The sequence below is a fragment of the Sceloporus undulatus genome, chromosome 5 (assembly GCF_019175285.1).
Source record: "Sceloporus undulatus isolate JIND9_A2432 ecotype Alabama chromosome 5, SceUnd_v1.1, whole genome shotgun sequence".
Taxonomy (NCBI): domain Eukaryota; kingdom Metazoa; phylum Chordata; class Lepidosauria; order Squamata; family Phrynosomatidae; genus Sceloporus; species Sceloporus undulatus.
In genome coordinates this window covers 51,213,327-51,228,003 of record NC_056526.1, presented here as the reverse complement: position 1 = coordinate 51,228,003, position 14,677 = coordinate 51,213,327, and the positions used below count along the sequence as shown (strand labels likewise).

Here is a 14,677-nt window from a genome sequence, read left to right as displayed (position 1 = left end):
CCACCATTATTTTTACAAATGCCTGTGGTTTCTAGTGATAACAGTATCTGCTAGATAAAAGTAATGACAACGGATGCTCATTTGGAAAGTTATACATATTCCCTGAACTGCTGAGAACTGCAAATGAAACTGGAGCAAGATGGATCGTTGCCTATGCATCCAGATTTAACAACCAACATTATAGATATTATTCAGGCTCTTCAGATACTAAAATTCATTTTGCAATGCTGTTTTGTTACTATCCAGATCTCAAGAAGCCTGGGACCCCTAGAGGTCCATGTCCTGGGAATTCCCCCCAACACACATACACACCTATCTTCAGCACTGCAAATTCATTTGAATATCTATGGCAATAAACTGAGTTTTCTCATTAATATTCTGGAAATCATTATGCACCGATGAGGAACATTCCTGTTAAGAGTATAGTCCTATGACTTCAAATGATGAACTTGATTTTTTTAAATTGATATTTATTAAAGTACATCTTTCCCTTAGGGTTATTTATGTCCAAATGAATTTATTGCAACTCAAGGACCACTCCCAGGCACAGTAGGAGATTTCTGGAGAATGGTATGGGAAACACGAGCAAAAACCCTTGTTATGCTATCTCAGTGTTTTGAAAAAGGACGAGTAAGTTATTCAGATAAAAATTATACTTTATAACAAGCAATTATGAATCAAAGAAACTTGTGTTATCATTTTTATGAGCCATATTATTCCATACTGATTTTAGATAAGATGTCACCAGTACTGGCCTGAAGACAACATACCAGTGACTGTTTTTGGAGATATAGTGATTACCAAATTAGTTGAAGACATTCAAATAGACTGGACCATAAGGGATTTGAAAATTGAAAGGGTAAGATCATCTATACATTCTGTGACAACTGTGATTACACTTTTGCTAAAATGTCTGAGTTTAATCTTAAACACAACTGGGTCTTCAGAATACTTGTTATTAATTATTTTTGATTTTAAAGAGTTACTGCGAACAAAACATCCAGCTTATCTAATATAATATATTATATTATACTGGTGGCGCAGTGGTTAAATGCCTGTACTGTAGCCACTCACCCAAAACCACAAGGTTGCGAGTTCAAGACCAGTGAAAGGGCTCAGGCTTAACTCAGGCTTGCATCCTTATGAGGTCGCTAAAATGAGTACCCAGATTGTTAGGGGCAATTAGCTTACAGTTGTAAACCGCTTAGACACTGCTAGTTCGGTATGAAGCGGTATATAAATGAAGCTGTTTATTTATTATTAATAATAATATGTTTATTTCTTAAACTCTATAAATGTAACATTTTAATAATTTAACATTTTAATAATATTTAATACATCTTTAATAAAAATATTTTTATAATCATTAGCACTGGTGTTGATTATTTTTTCTGAATTTCTTTCCTTTGTTTATAAGCCATGAATTTTAGCAGACTCCTAATAATAATAAATTATTTATTTATATTCTGCTTTTTCCTCATGGAATCAAAGCAGATTACAAAAGAAAGGTATCAAATACAAAAAATATAGCCTCCCCACCAATTGTAGCACAACAAACATAATAACACTAAAACAATTCTACAAAAGCAGAAATAAATAATAAAGAATACAACAAACATAATCCAAAGTACATGACATAGCATAATGCCTAATAAAAATACAAAGTACAGAATCCAAAATACATAATATGGTAATAAATAAGGCATAACATCTAAATGGCAATTCCTGACACTCCCCTGGCAGCAAAATAACAGAAAGGCAATACAATAATGCAGTACAGCAATAATACAGTAACAACAAGAGAACATGGTCCCTTTTGCTCCCACAAACATTTATATAAAAATAGCAAATGCAACTCTAATGGAATTCAATACAATAATATAATACAATACAACTCTAATACAATTCAACACAATACACATAATTCCCCCTCCTCCTCTTCATATACAACAAAAACTCAAAATATAACAATGACAAAACATAAAATAAATCATTAAAACCATTAATCAAACAATCAAAACACTCAACCTCCACCTGAGTCCTCCATTGCCTTTTGAGGCTCTGGGATGATGGAGTTGTTTTCTTATAGAAAAACATTTCACATTATATAATTTTTTAAATGCTTATACATGTTTTAAGGATATATGAACTCACTGTATGACTGATATTAATTGTTTGAGATTGCTATAGCTATGCACCTTATACTACCATACACACACACACACACACACACACTTGGATTTCACACCTTATTCTTGGCATCCACTGTTGTACAACACCGGGGTATAGTATATCTGATCCAAAGGAAATACAGTCAGTTTGTGGATGAGTTCACACTAACACATTCATCACTCTCTTACTGAAATGCTGAGTGATGACTTGTACAAAGCAGTGGTCAGAAATGAAAAGTGCAGAAACAACTTTTCATTGTCATCACTCAGAGCTTTCAGAAAAGGAAGCAGTTTATGCATTCTGCCAAAGGTTATGGAGTGTTATGCCACTGAGTAATGAGATACTAAATGGTGTGTGTGCAGGTATGACTTAGTCTTGGCAGCTGAATTTAGAGATGTCTTGATTGACCAGTATGCCACATCAAATGGTAGCAACATATGAAACAACCAAATACTCAGGACTTTCTTAACCTCTTGTTAACAGCATTTAGTAATAGTTTTAGGAGGTGTAGCTTTAATGTCTCTATATGATAGTCTTCTTGAGTTCTTCATCAAATATCAGTTTATCCCACTGCCAAAAATCAGAACAATTAGTGACATTATTAATCTTCCAACAATTTTTATTATTTTGTTGGGAAAATTGGATTATTCAATCATTATCTTAGAGGGAATGACTTAGTATGGTAACATAAAAATGACTAGAATTCAGTGTATTTGTGAGTTCCCAGATTATGAATAGAAGTCTTTGCAGTGCTAAACCAAGATCTTAATTTATTTCAACTTGTGCTTGCAAGCATGGGGATTGCATGATGGTGCGTCAGTGTAACTTTACTGCTTGGCCAGAACATGGAGTACCTGAAGCAAGTGCATCATTGGTCCATTTTGTAAAGCTAATTCGTGCCAGCCGAGCACATGACAGTACACCCATAGTTGTTCATTGCAGGTAAGCAAATCATTTATTTCAGTACAAACTTAACACTAAATAGAACCATTAATTTGTCAGGAATAGAAATGCATTTTATCCAGTTCAGGTAGTCTCACTGCTTATTTGGAGAGCTAGTGATCATTACACAGGTTGTTGATAGGTTACAAAAGCAAGGGGGCAAAACTAGTACAAAGGGAAGATGCTGTGGTTGCTTGTGAAGCATAGGACTAGTAGTTTCTTTCAGCTATGGAGATGTAAGAAAACCTGCTTCATATATCTGATCCATCAATTAGCCAAAAGCCTGGACCAGTAAATTAGGAATAAAAATGGACTAGCTGCAAAACAGCTTCTACACCATCATAATGAAAATCTTCATAAATATAAGTAAAGGCACAAAATGAGCAACTAACTACTGGAATCAGCATAGGACAGGGTTTTGAGTGTTGGACTAAGACTCCTGGAGACAAGGATCTCTCAACCTCAGAAGAAGGCAGTGGCAAAAAATCCTCTGAATAAATCTTGCCAAGAAAACCCTGTGAGAGATTTAGCTTAAGGTAGAGTCAGCTTGAAGGCACATAACAACAGCAAAAAGTTCTTATTATTTTAATTTGATTGTGCAGTAGAGGTTGGAGAATTCAGGAGTCTTTATGCAACAAAAGGTACCAAGGGAATCAGTATTATGAAAAACAGTGTATCCCTAAAAATAAATTTAAATAATATTTTATCTGAACTGTAATCTCCTTTTACTGCAGCTTAATTATCCATTAGATGTTTTAGAATTGACAGTCATGTGCAAATACCTCACTTGTACCTTGTAGTGCTGGAGTTGGAAGAACAGGCATTTATATCGCCCTTGATCATTTAACGCAGCATATAAATGACCATGACTTTGTGGATATCTATGGACTTGTAGCTGAGCTGCGAAGTGAAAGGATGTGTATGGTTCAAAATCTGGTAAGAAATTTAAAGCCTACATATCACATGTTTTCATAAATATCACCTAAATTAGCAAACCCTTACCTTGAATTATGGTTCTTTCTGTTCTTCTTCTTCTCCTCTCCGCTGCATGAATTGTTCGTTTTCAGGATTCTGTTGTGCTCAATATGTGGGAGGGGAGGGGAGCCACTTGGGAGGTTTTTTTTACCACTTATTTTGGTCTTGCCACACCATACTTATGTCAGGAATCCTCCATGGTCTTTGTGTATCTTTAAGCACCACACTCACTGCGCTATGCAGTGAATTCTGGCTCCTACTTACCAGGAAACAACTACTATGACCTTTTTTTTGTTTCAGCAGGCTTTTAATATGTAAGCAAGGAAGCCTCTTGTTTGGGATATGTGTTTTTTATTTATAAAGTATATGTTTTTAAATTTTTATTGTTAAAGTTTTTAAACTGGTTCTCTTTGGGCACTGCCTTGGGTCCCACTCTGGGAGAAATGTGGCATGCAAACGAAATAAATGAAATGAATTGACAAATGGGAGTCTATTCCCCTTTTATTTGGAAAGCAGCTGATGATTGTTTCCACACCTTACTGCCACTGATTTGTTGTGCAACATGCACCCCTGTTGCATTTCTCCCTCATGGTGGAGATCATTTGCATGATGAGGGTGAGCGAGAATGGTGGCCAGCAGGGGAACAGACCCCCAATAATCACAGTTGCTGCTTCCCAGTAAGTGCAGATTGGGGGACTTTCACAGTCCCTATGTAGCCCCTAAACTAAATTACATGAGGCCGCTTTGAGGACAGTATGGCATGCAATAAAATGCATTTTCACTCAGCCACACACATTCCCTGCCCATGCCCAGATCAGGAGCAAAAGTGTGTGCGGTAAAGTCCTACGTATCCCAGGGGCTACACAGGGATCATGAATATGAAACAGTCATGAGTGCCTAAATCCACATTGCTACTTTATAACTGCCATATAAGATTACGGACTTAATTTTTATGTGACCCAGTATTTAGCTTCATTAATCAGTTTTTTTAGTTCATTAGACAAGGGTTTTTATTGCTTTTTTCAGTTCCATTCCAGGTGGGCAGAGATCCTCCCCTCTGAAGGAGGATACCTTCCCTAGAAGCAGGAAGTTAGACACTGAAGCAGTAAACATGGTTTCACTTCCTCTTCCGAGGACTGGAAATAACCCAGGATGCCCTTCAGATTGCTAGAGATCAGAAATTTGCTATTAAAATGTTCTTTTTCTAAAAGCAATCAACATGATATTCCAACATAGCCTTAAAACGTTTCTTATTAGTGCAGGCACACCATCTACAAATAAACTAAGCTGAGTAACTTTTAATTTCACATTTTGTAGGCACAATATATATTTTTGCACCAGTGTGTTTTGGACTTATTGACAATCAAGCGGAGCAGCCAGCCTGTATGTTTTGTTAATTATTCAGTACTGCAAAAGATGGATTCTTTGGATGCCATGGAAGGTAAACAGATATGTACCAAAAAAAGATGTGTTCCTTAAAATGAAAAGTACATACTTGGCCTTATTGAAATAGTATGTTTTGAAAAACGTAATTGGTTTTATGATTTTTAATTATATTAATTTCGGCCTCCTCCAACTCAATGAATACAGTTAGTATTCATTGTTTGCAATCCAGTAATCAGTATAATCAACATCTCACCTTTACTATCAAACCATTCTCTCTTCATATCCTTCAGTATCCATTGACAATGTCACTCTTTAGTATAGTGAAGATGTGTAAAACTTTCACTTAATTTTTTTAGTCCTCTTCCCCCTTTGCTCTTTATATTTAGTCTATATTTATCCAAATTACATCACTTTTCCTTAGTTTAAAAAAATGCAAAAAAGAAAGAAAGAAAGAAGAACCTTCCTCTCTGAGTAAAAATTTTGTTTCATTTTCTGGACGTCTGTTAACTTGACTTCTAAAAAAATTTCTTCTTTGGTATTTGGCCACCTCATTTTGGTCAAGATCTTTGTTGTCTTGTTTGCTCTGAGCATGATAAGTTTTTTCTTAAATATTTTCCACTGTCCACTCCCAGATTCAAAAGAAGCTCCTCCTTTATGTGGTCATCTCCCCTCTATCCTCTGTCTTTTCATATCTTCATATACTCCTCTCTATGATCTGCACTCTTCCTGCTGTACCAACCTTAGCATTACAGATTTCTTTTTCTCCTTCAAACTGTTCAGACTTTCCTTTCCTATTTAATAATAGGACACATCATTTAAATGAAGGTTTCTACAGATTCCATTTTGTCATCATTTCCTGCATGTTTTTCTTCTCTTTATATATCTCCTACCATATCTTTTACTTTCCTGCTGTTCTCCCTTTTGACGTTCCTTAGAGCAGGAGTCCATCTTCTTGAACTTTGTAAAGTGATATTAACACATTGATATCATTATCATCGTCATCATGCAGTGTTCAAACTGCCAGGAGTCATAAGATGAGAGATAAACTAAGGTATCAAGAATCTCTCTCTAGCACACGCGCATGCGCGCGCACACACACACACACACAACAATTCAAACATCAGAGACTATTTTGGTTTGGTGGCTCCCTATTTGTGGAAATTTCCTCCCCAGAAATTTCTCCCTGGTATCAATATTGTTATTTTTTTTAATGGAAGAAAAGTATATTTTATATTCCTAGACTGTTCATGAATTTTAATATATATTTTCCTTTTCAAACATATTCTTATTTTTTATTTGCATATTTTACCATATATTTGTTTACTACCCTGAAAGGGGCACTGGGGAATTTCACATTTGAATAAATGATAAGCAAGAAAAAAAATACATTACAAACATTGAAAGGCAGCAAACAAGATATATCTTACCACAGTGGCTGGTAAGATGTTGCTCTTCCTTTGACTTATGGATCTAAGGCTATACATATTATATGTGTGTTTGTGTATTAAAAATGTCTTAAATTTGCATTAAACTATTACATATAACCTATGAAGATTAATATTTAAAGGTTTCAACCATTGCATCTGTTTATTTTTGCAGGTGATGTAGAACTAGAATGGGAAGAAACCACCATGTAAAAATATGGGCAAGAAACAAATTGAATTTTTAAACAACAGAGGCCAAAACATATCCCATTCTTACAGTTAACTGAAAGCAAAGTGTAATTTTTGTAGAAAAAAGAAAAGAAAAAAGAAATTATACTTTATACTTTTTTAATATGTCTTCACAAATACTATAAGTACTAAAAATATTGAAATGACATTGAATATGGGCAACAGCTCTTTGGTCTGATCCAGCAGGTATTTTCCTTATCATCTGGTTGTTGTTGTAGTTTTAATTAGAAATTAACAAGAATGTGGAAGAAATATAAAACAGCAGCACCCCCATGTCTCATGTCATATCTAATTTCACCTTTAAAGCTGCTTTTCAAATTAAGCTGTGACAAAAGCATCTGTTTCTCTACATATATACAAATGGGAGTTGTTACCAGTCATTTTGTGCAGACCTCCATAATCATCATTGCCATTATTTTACATCAGTTCCTTAGTTAAGTATACTGTGCATAACTAAATAAACCATCCTGGCCTGAACCCCCCCCCCCCAAACTTGATGGAAGCATCATTCACCTGTGCTTGATAGCCAGCAGTGTAGGCCTCCTTCTTCCTAAGCAGCTGATGCCCATTGAAGTAAATTGGGGGAGGGTTGTGTCAATAGTATCACAACTGTGATCAAGTAGCACTTGTGAATACAGAATAATTACCTAGATTTAATAACAAATAAATATATATATTTATTTTTATCCTGATTTTTGCCAAGCAATCAAAGCGGCACACAACAGACTAAAATATATCCATATTTACAAAGTACCCCCCCCCATTAAAACAAGATTAAACAGTATAAAACCAAAACTAACATGTTAAAATCCAAACAATAACCATGGGCAGAGTTCGATAAATAGGGAAGTCTTATTCATGGCCGAGTATTTTATTCTGGGAAGGCCTGCTGGAAGAAATCCCTCTTAATGGCTTTTTTGAAGCTCTCTAGATTGGTAATTTGATGGATCTCATCCGGCAGGCCATTCCATAAGTTGGGCTGTAGAAAATGTCCTCTGGGAGGTTGCCATCAATCTGGTCTTTAAGGGCTGTAGTAAATTCCTCCCAGACGACATGAGTGTACAGGGCGGGTTATATGGAAGGAGGCGGTCCCTTAGATAGGTTGGGCCCAAGCCATGTAGGGCTTTAAATTTGATAACCAACACCTTGTACTGTGCCCGGAAACTGATAGGCAGCCAGTGGAGTGACTTCAATATTGGTGTTATATGGTCACTCCTTGCTGTTCCTGTGACCAGCTTGGCTGCCATATTCTGTACCAACTGGAGTTTCTGGACTAGGCACAAAGATAGCCCCATGTAGAGTGTGTTGCAAAAATCAAGTCTTGAAGTTACCAGCACATGTACTACTCATTGTGGATTTACTCATCTGTAACTGTTCCATATTCATGATGGCTACTTAATCACAATTGTGACAGTACTGCCAAGAATGTACTGTTGGCCCTCCACATCCACAGATTCAACCATACATAGTTTGAAAAAACTATAAAACATATAAATTCCAAAAAGGAAACCTTGATCTTGCTCTTTTATGCTGTTGTGTGCTTTCAAGTCATTTCTGACTTATGGCGACCCTAAGGCTACCATGGGGTTTTCTTAGCAAGTTTCTTCAGAGGGTGTTTGCCATTGCCATTCTCTCAGGCTGAGAGACTGTGACTTGCCCAAGGTCACCCAGTGGGTTTCCATGGACAAGGCTGGATACAAACCCTGGTGTCCAGAGTCTAGCCCAGTACTCAAACCACTACATGATTCTGTCTTCCTTATGCTTTTTTATATAAGGGGCACCATTTCACTACACCATTGCATTTAATGGGACTGGAGCACCAAATCCCAGCAGATACCAAGGGTCCACTGTATACTTAGCTAAGTAACTCATGCAGAATATTGGCCCTTCTGTCCAGACAAACACTTTCTGATTTATATTTTACTGCTTAAAGATCACACATGAAACACTGTACCTCCTCTCCTTAAAAATATAATGGCTATAATTCAACATACTTATAAATGTGTCATTGATTTTAACTAGTTCCAGTGTGTATAACTCTGCATGAGATTATCCACATTGCATAAATTGGACCTTAGTTGTGATCAAATCCCTTAGAACTGGGCAGAATTCTGAAAAATCTTGTAGTGTGTCCTTTGATAAAGCTGTGTGAGTCTACATATGACCACACAGTTCCAAAATGACAACCATAAGTCCCAATCCAATGAGCCCACAAAAGCAGGCTTTAGGATGTATGTCAGAAATTGTACATATAAATAGAAAGTGCATCTTTAAAAAGAAGCCATTTATTTCTTTAAATGCAATGCTTATTAGGATGCACTTTCAGGTTCATATCCAAATATTATGCCATTGAAAGTAAGAGACAACTTCCTAATTTGGATGTACTATCAAATTTACATCTAATTTATGCTCCCGATTCATGTTGTGTGATCAGAAACCTGATTTTGCACATGTAGCATTTTTCTCAATATAGTGATAGAGTTTCCCTTCAAAAAGAGATCTGAATACATTTTCTTTAATTGTAACATAACCTATAATGATGCCTTCCAAATTAGCCAAATGTGATGTGGAGTATTCATATTCCTCAGGTGTATATTTGAGTGTAAATTTGCTGTATTTTTTGTGGTTGTGAATAAAAACTGCCATGCCTAAACTTAACTGACATATCAAGGGATATGGTTGATTAAAGTGGATGACTTCCAGGATTATTACAACATTTCCCTAAATGTATGCTCTTGTGTTTTGACTCTTTGTTTTATGAGAGTTGAAATATTATCTTATGATCCTGAACAGCTGAAAACTCACCCTCTGACACTATTGAGAATTTTCAGCATTTTTTCCCCAGCACACAGTAGCTTTTCAGGGACGCTTGGGGCTATTTAAGCCAGTGTGTGATGATGAAGATGACCAGAGATAGTAGGATCTCTTGTTCTGTGTTGCAAAGCATGCAGTAACAATAAAAATGAATGGATATTTTTAAAGAAAAAAAGCACTGTCTCACATTCCTATTGCTTTTCTAAAACTGGAAAAAATAAAGTTTTACATTTTATTATACAATGCCATTCATAATGTCAAGTGTTTTTTTCCTACATACATCTTTACAAGTCTTCCATAAAATCTGCAGAATTCATACTACAAAAATACCACAGGGCTGCACTGGCTGAAGGTGATACCCATGGAAACAATACTTGGAACCAACCAAGTTCTCTGCACCTTCTGTTTTTTCTTAATTAAAAATGATACTTATGAATATGATTAAATTTTAAAAAATCTAGGAGGGATTCCATTCAGACTTATGGGAACAACACTGAGGTGAACCTATCAGGATTATTTTTTCCCCTGTGAGGTTGTGACTCTCCCCAAGGTTTTCATGGAGGGGTGGGGGGACTCAAACCCAGGTGTCCAGAGTCGTATTCCAACACACCAACAACTACAGCTCTGTTGGGGAAACAAGTAGCCCTCCCTTTTTCCAAGTACGTGGGTCTGAAGGGAAAACTGAAGGCAGAGAAGGAGCGGTGGGAGTCCACATGGGACAGAGTGACCAGAGGTCCTCCTTTTCCAGGACATGTCCTTCATTTCCACTTCCTCCTGTCCAGAGGAGGAATTCCTAAATGTCTTCTATGTTGAGGCTGACAAGAAGCACTGAACTCATATTTCTCTGCGGAAAGGAGGATGAGGATGAGGGAGGACAGCACTGAAAGATCCGGATCATTGCAGGACCCACCAAAAGGCATGGTAAGTGACCCAGTGCCAAATGCACGGATTAAATGGGTGTTTTCATGGTTCCCCGCAAACTGCATCAAGTGCAGTCAGGGCCAGTATGAACTTCAGTGAAATAACCCGGGTTCCACACTGGACTATTTCATAGTGTGATTGGGGCCTAAGACACTGAAAATCATTCATGTCTTCTTGAACTCTTCTATTTGTTATGTTTGCATTCTTTTGGCTACTTTGCCTGCCTCTTTTCTTTGGATCCCTAAATTCATTTTCCAAATGCTCACCTGAGCTTTTAAGTGACTGCAATGCTAGAAATTTGAAATCTGTATGAAAAATTCATGTAGGGCAACACAATTATTTTTTTGGAGGGCAATTTCCCACCCCCACCCCTGATTCTGATGCAGCTTGTTTCACGGTCAAAGAGCTTGTACCTTTAGGAAGTTCTTCCTAATATTTATTCAATATCCCCTTTCTTGTCATTGGAACCCAACAGTTCCAGGTTTAACCTTAGGAATAAAAGAAAGTATGCAGTGGGGGGGGGGGGAACTTCATATATTTGGAAATGGCTCTCATCACTTTTGGTCTCTTACTTGGGCTAAACACACCTAACTTCTCCAATCTTTCCTTGCAGGACTCAATCCAAGAACTGTCATGAAAGGCTCAGATAGTACATCTATTTTAGATACTCAAAAGAGACAAAACACCTTGAGCATTTTTAATGAAAAGATGCTTAACAAATGATACAAATCAAATGCAATGAAAACTGGAGCTAGATGTTTCAAGACCCAGTGTTTGCTGCTCTTGCTGTACCTGGAATGTTTATATAAAGATGAGAGATGGCAGAACCTCCCCACTTTGATGTGACCAGTACTAGGTTTACCATTTGGAAGATCAGAGCAGTAGATGTTGTTGTAAGTGCTGTTTCTCCTGGACAAAAAACCAAAACAGGAGAGTTTTATAGCAGTTGTGGCTACAGCAATTCCTTGTGATACATTTGAGACCCCAAAGCAGGAAATGGTAGATACAGAGGAATGTGTCTTTAAATCAGCTCCAGCTTGTGGAAACCTCCTTGGCAAGATTTCCTCAAGGGAGGTTTGCCTATTCCTCCCTCTAAGGCTCAGAGATTATGACTTCATGGTGACGCAGTGAGTTTCCAGGATTGAGCTGAAGATTTCAGTGGAGTGGGACGAATTCTCATTTGGGAGGGCCAGGCCCTATTTTGACCCTTTCCTCATAATTACACCCCTGCCTATAACTTCCCTGCCCCTCCACCCATCTTGCATGGCAAACTAATTTGAAAGTGAAGGGACCCTTGAAAGTAGTTTGGGACATGGGGATTTGCAGTCTGGCGGGGGGGGGGGACAAAATTCCAGAGAATGTCAAGCCTTTTGGGTGTGCCGAAGGGGGCTCTTGGGATCTCAGCCAAGAGCTGACTTGGATATCACAAAATGTAACATGCTTCAGAACTAAGAAATTTAAAACAGATTTCAGTCTGGGGAGATACATGCACATCAGGCAAGGAATCAACGCAGTGAGAATATTTCCTTTGTGGAGACCAATTGTACTGTAAATTTGTCTGACATTTGCCAGAATAACAGTTCTTTTTAATGTAGGTGAGGTGGAAGAGGTGATGCACACCACTACTGATATCTTTGATAAGTTATTTTGTGTGTCACTTGTTTCATTTGGGTCATTTATTACTTATCTTTTTACAAGTGTTTGATTGATAGTTTTGACAGAGGGGATTTCACACATACAGTACACAGGTTTATTTGTGCTTGAAAAAAGTTCCCATAACTTTTACAATTAAGGATCTTTAGTCTTTCAAAGTTGTTGTTGTTGTTGTTGTTGTTGTTGTTGTGTTCCTTCAAGTAATTTCTGGCTTCTGGCACCCCTAAGGTGATCCTGTCAAGGGGTTTTCTTGGCAAATTTCTTCAGAGGGGGTTTGCCATTGCAATCCTCTGAGGCTGAGAGTGTGTGACATGCCCAAGATTACCCAGTGAGTTCACATGGTTCACATTCAAACCCTGGTCTCCAGAGTCAAATTCCAATGCACAAACCACTACACCACACTGACTCTCTAGTCTTGCAACTGCAAATTTATAATTTCAAGAATTTTGTAATCTCATAAATGTGTGTGTGTGTGTGTATTATTTTAATAAAAGCTATCAAATTCCCAGGTAGCTTAAGGATGTAGCTGACAAAGACTGAAATATATTGTCTATGGAGTTTATCACACGGGAGGAATTTCTCTTAATTTTGAATGAAAAGAAAGTGGGGCCAGAACGCATTCATGTGAATTTGCTAGTTCAGCGAATTTATGTGAATTTAAATTGCATTTGAACTGACTTCCCATTGCCCGAAAATAGCTTGCCATTGTCCGAAATTGCGTGTGATCACCTCTCACGCAGTAATGTGAAATCCCATGATTGCGTTCAGACTGACTTCCCATTGCCTGAAATTGCATGTGGTAGTCTATCATGCAATAATGTTAAACCCCATGATTGCGTTTGGATTTCCATTGGATTATACAGTATAGTACTTCCAATTTCTCTTGTCTGATAAACTCCTATGTGAACAAATGGAGATAGGAAAGATATTTCTACAGCTGTTTAGTGTAAAGATTCTTCTACCTAAGTCTCAAGCCTTTGACAACTGCAGTGTTTAAAAAAAAATATTCAAAAAATACTTGATAGGTAGTACTTTCATTAGGAACTCAGCTGATGATGAAATTCACATGTGTACTGAAGGCAATTCTGTATTCTTTCTCTGGCTTCTGAAATTTGTAGCTGACATCAACTTACATTAGGCAAACTTAATAAGAGCTATGCACATATACAATATCTATAGAAATCTATGTACCCAAAACCTGCCTTTATTTTACTAAGTAGAGCATCCATAAATCCTAATATGTGCCTATTCTTGACAATAGCGTGGTTTCATAAGAGCAATTATACAACTGTTGTTTTCCACATTCTCCTGAAAATGAAATCATATCCAAATTGCGATTCACATCTATCATATGTCACACTACATCCTATCCATGTTACTACTGATATTTACTATTGCTTTTCTCTCCGTTGTGCCTTCTTCTGACCACAGCTTTATGAAAAATGGCCTATTGCCTACATCTACATTACAGAGTTCTAGCAGTTTGATAGCCTTTTTACTGTCACGGTTTCATCCTATGGAAACCTGGGGTTTGTAACTTGGTGATTTGATCTAATACATTCACTGAACTACAGTACTAATGCTCTCTGGAAAAACAAAGTTCTTCACACTAAAAATACCATGATTCTATAGTATTCCATAATTTTATTTTATTCAGTGATGGATTTTATGAAAGAATAAACTATACTACTGCAAGTTACAGGACATTGGGCTAAACAGTCAACACATTTTACACTTTCATTGGATACATCTGTCTGCACAGACCTTTTAGCTTTTGTAATGGCTTGTGAATTCATATTAAGTTGCAATGTATATTGTATGGTCATGCCCAATTACTGGGCAAAGGCAGCAATCATATATCTGAGCCATCCATATTTCAAGCAAAGGACACACATGACGACAAACGTCTTTTACCAGTTGCATGCAGACATGGTGTACAAAGATCTTCCAGATTTGGAATGGATTCAGATATTTTTTTTTTGGTAATCTGAAGGGAGTTAAATACTTTTCTTCAGTTTGTTTTTGTCATTTGAAAGTCATATTTTTTTCTTTTTATTTTGTTCTTTTCCCTTGTGTGAAGAAATCCATCTGCACTGAGAAAATGGTGCCTTACATTAACCATGGTAACTTCACAGTCTCAT

The 14,677-nt window shown here is 37.0% G+C and overlaps 1 protein-coding gene across 1 annotated transcript in view; it reads left to right on the top strand.

Moving 5' to 3' along the window:
• Positions 1-7,785, top strand: part of PTPRQ (protein tyrosine phosphatase receptor type Q) — a 126,862-nt gene extending 119,077 nt beyond the window's left edge. Inside the window, 6 exon segments of the mRNA XM_042467980.1 lie at positions 496-630; positions 734-859; positions 2,966-3,114; positions 3,915-4,050; positions 5,407-5,530; positions 7,075-7,785. Coding sequence (XP_042323914.1) covers positions 496-630; positions 734-859; positions 2,966-3,114; positions 3,915-4,050; positions 5,407-5,530; positions 7,075-7,112 — 708 coding nt within the window. The 3' untranslated portion in view covers positions 7,113-7,785.
• Positions 7,786-14,677: the final 6,892 nt, after the last annotated feature.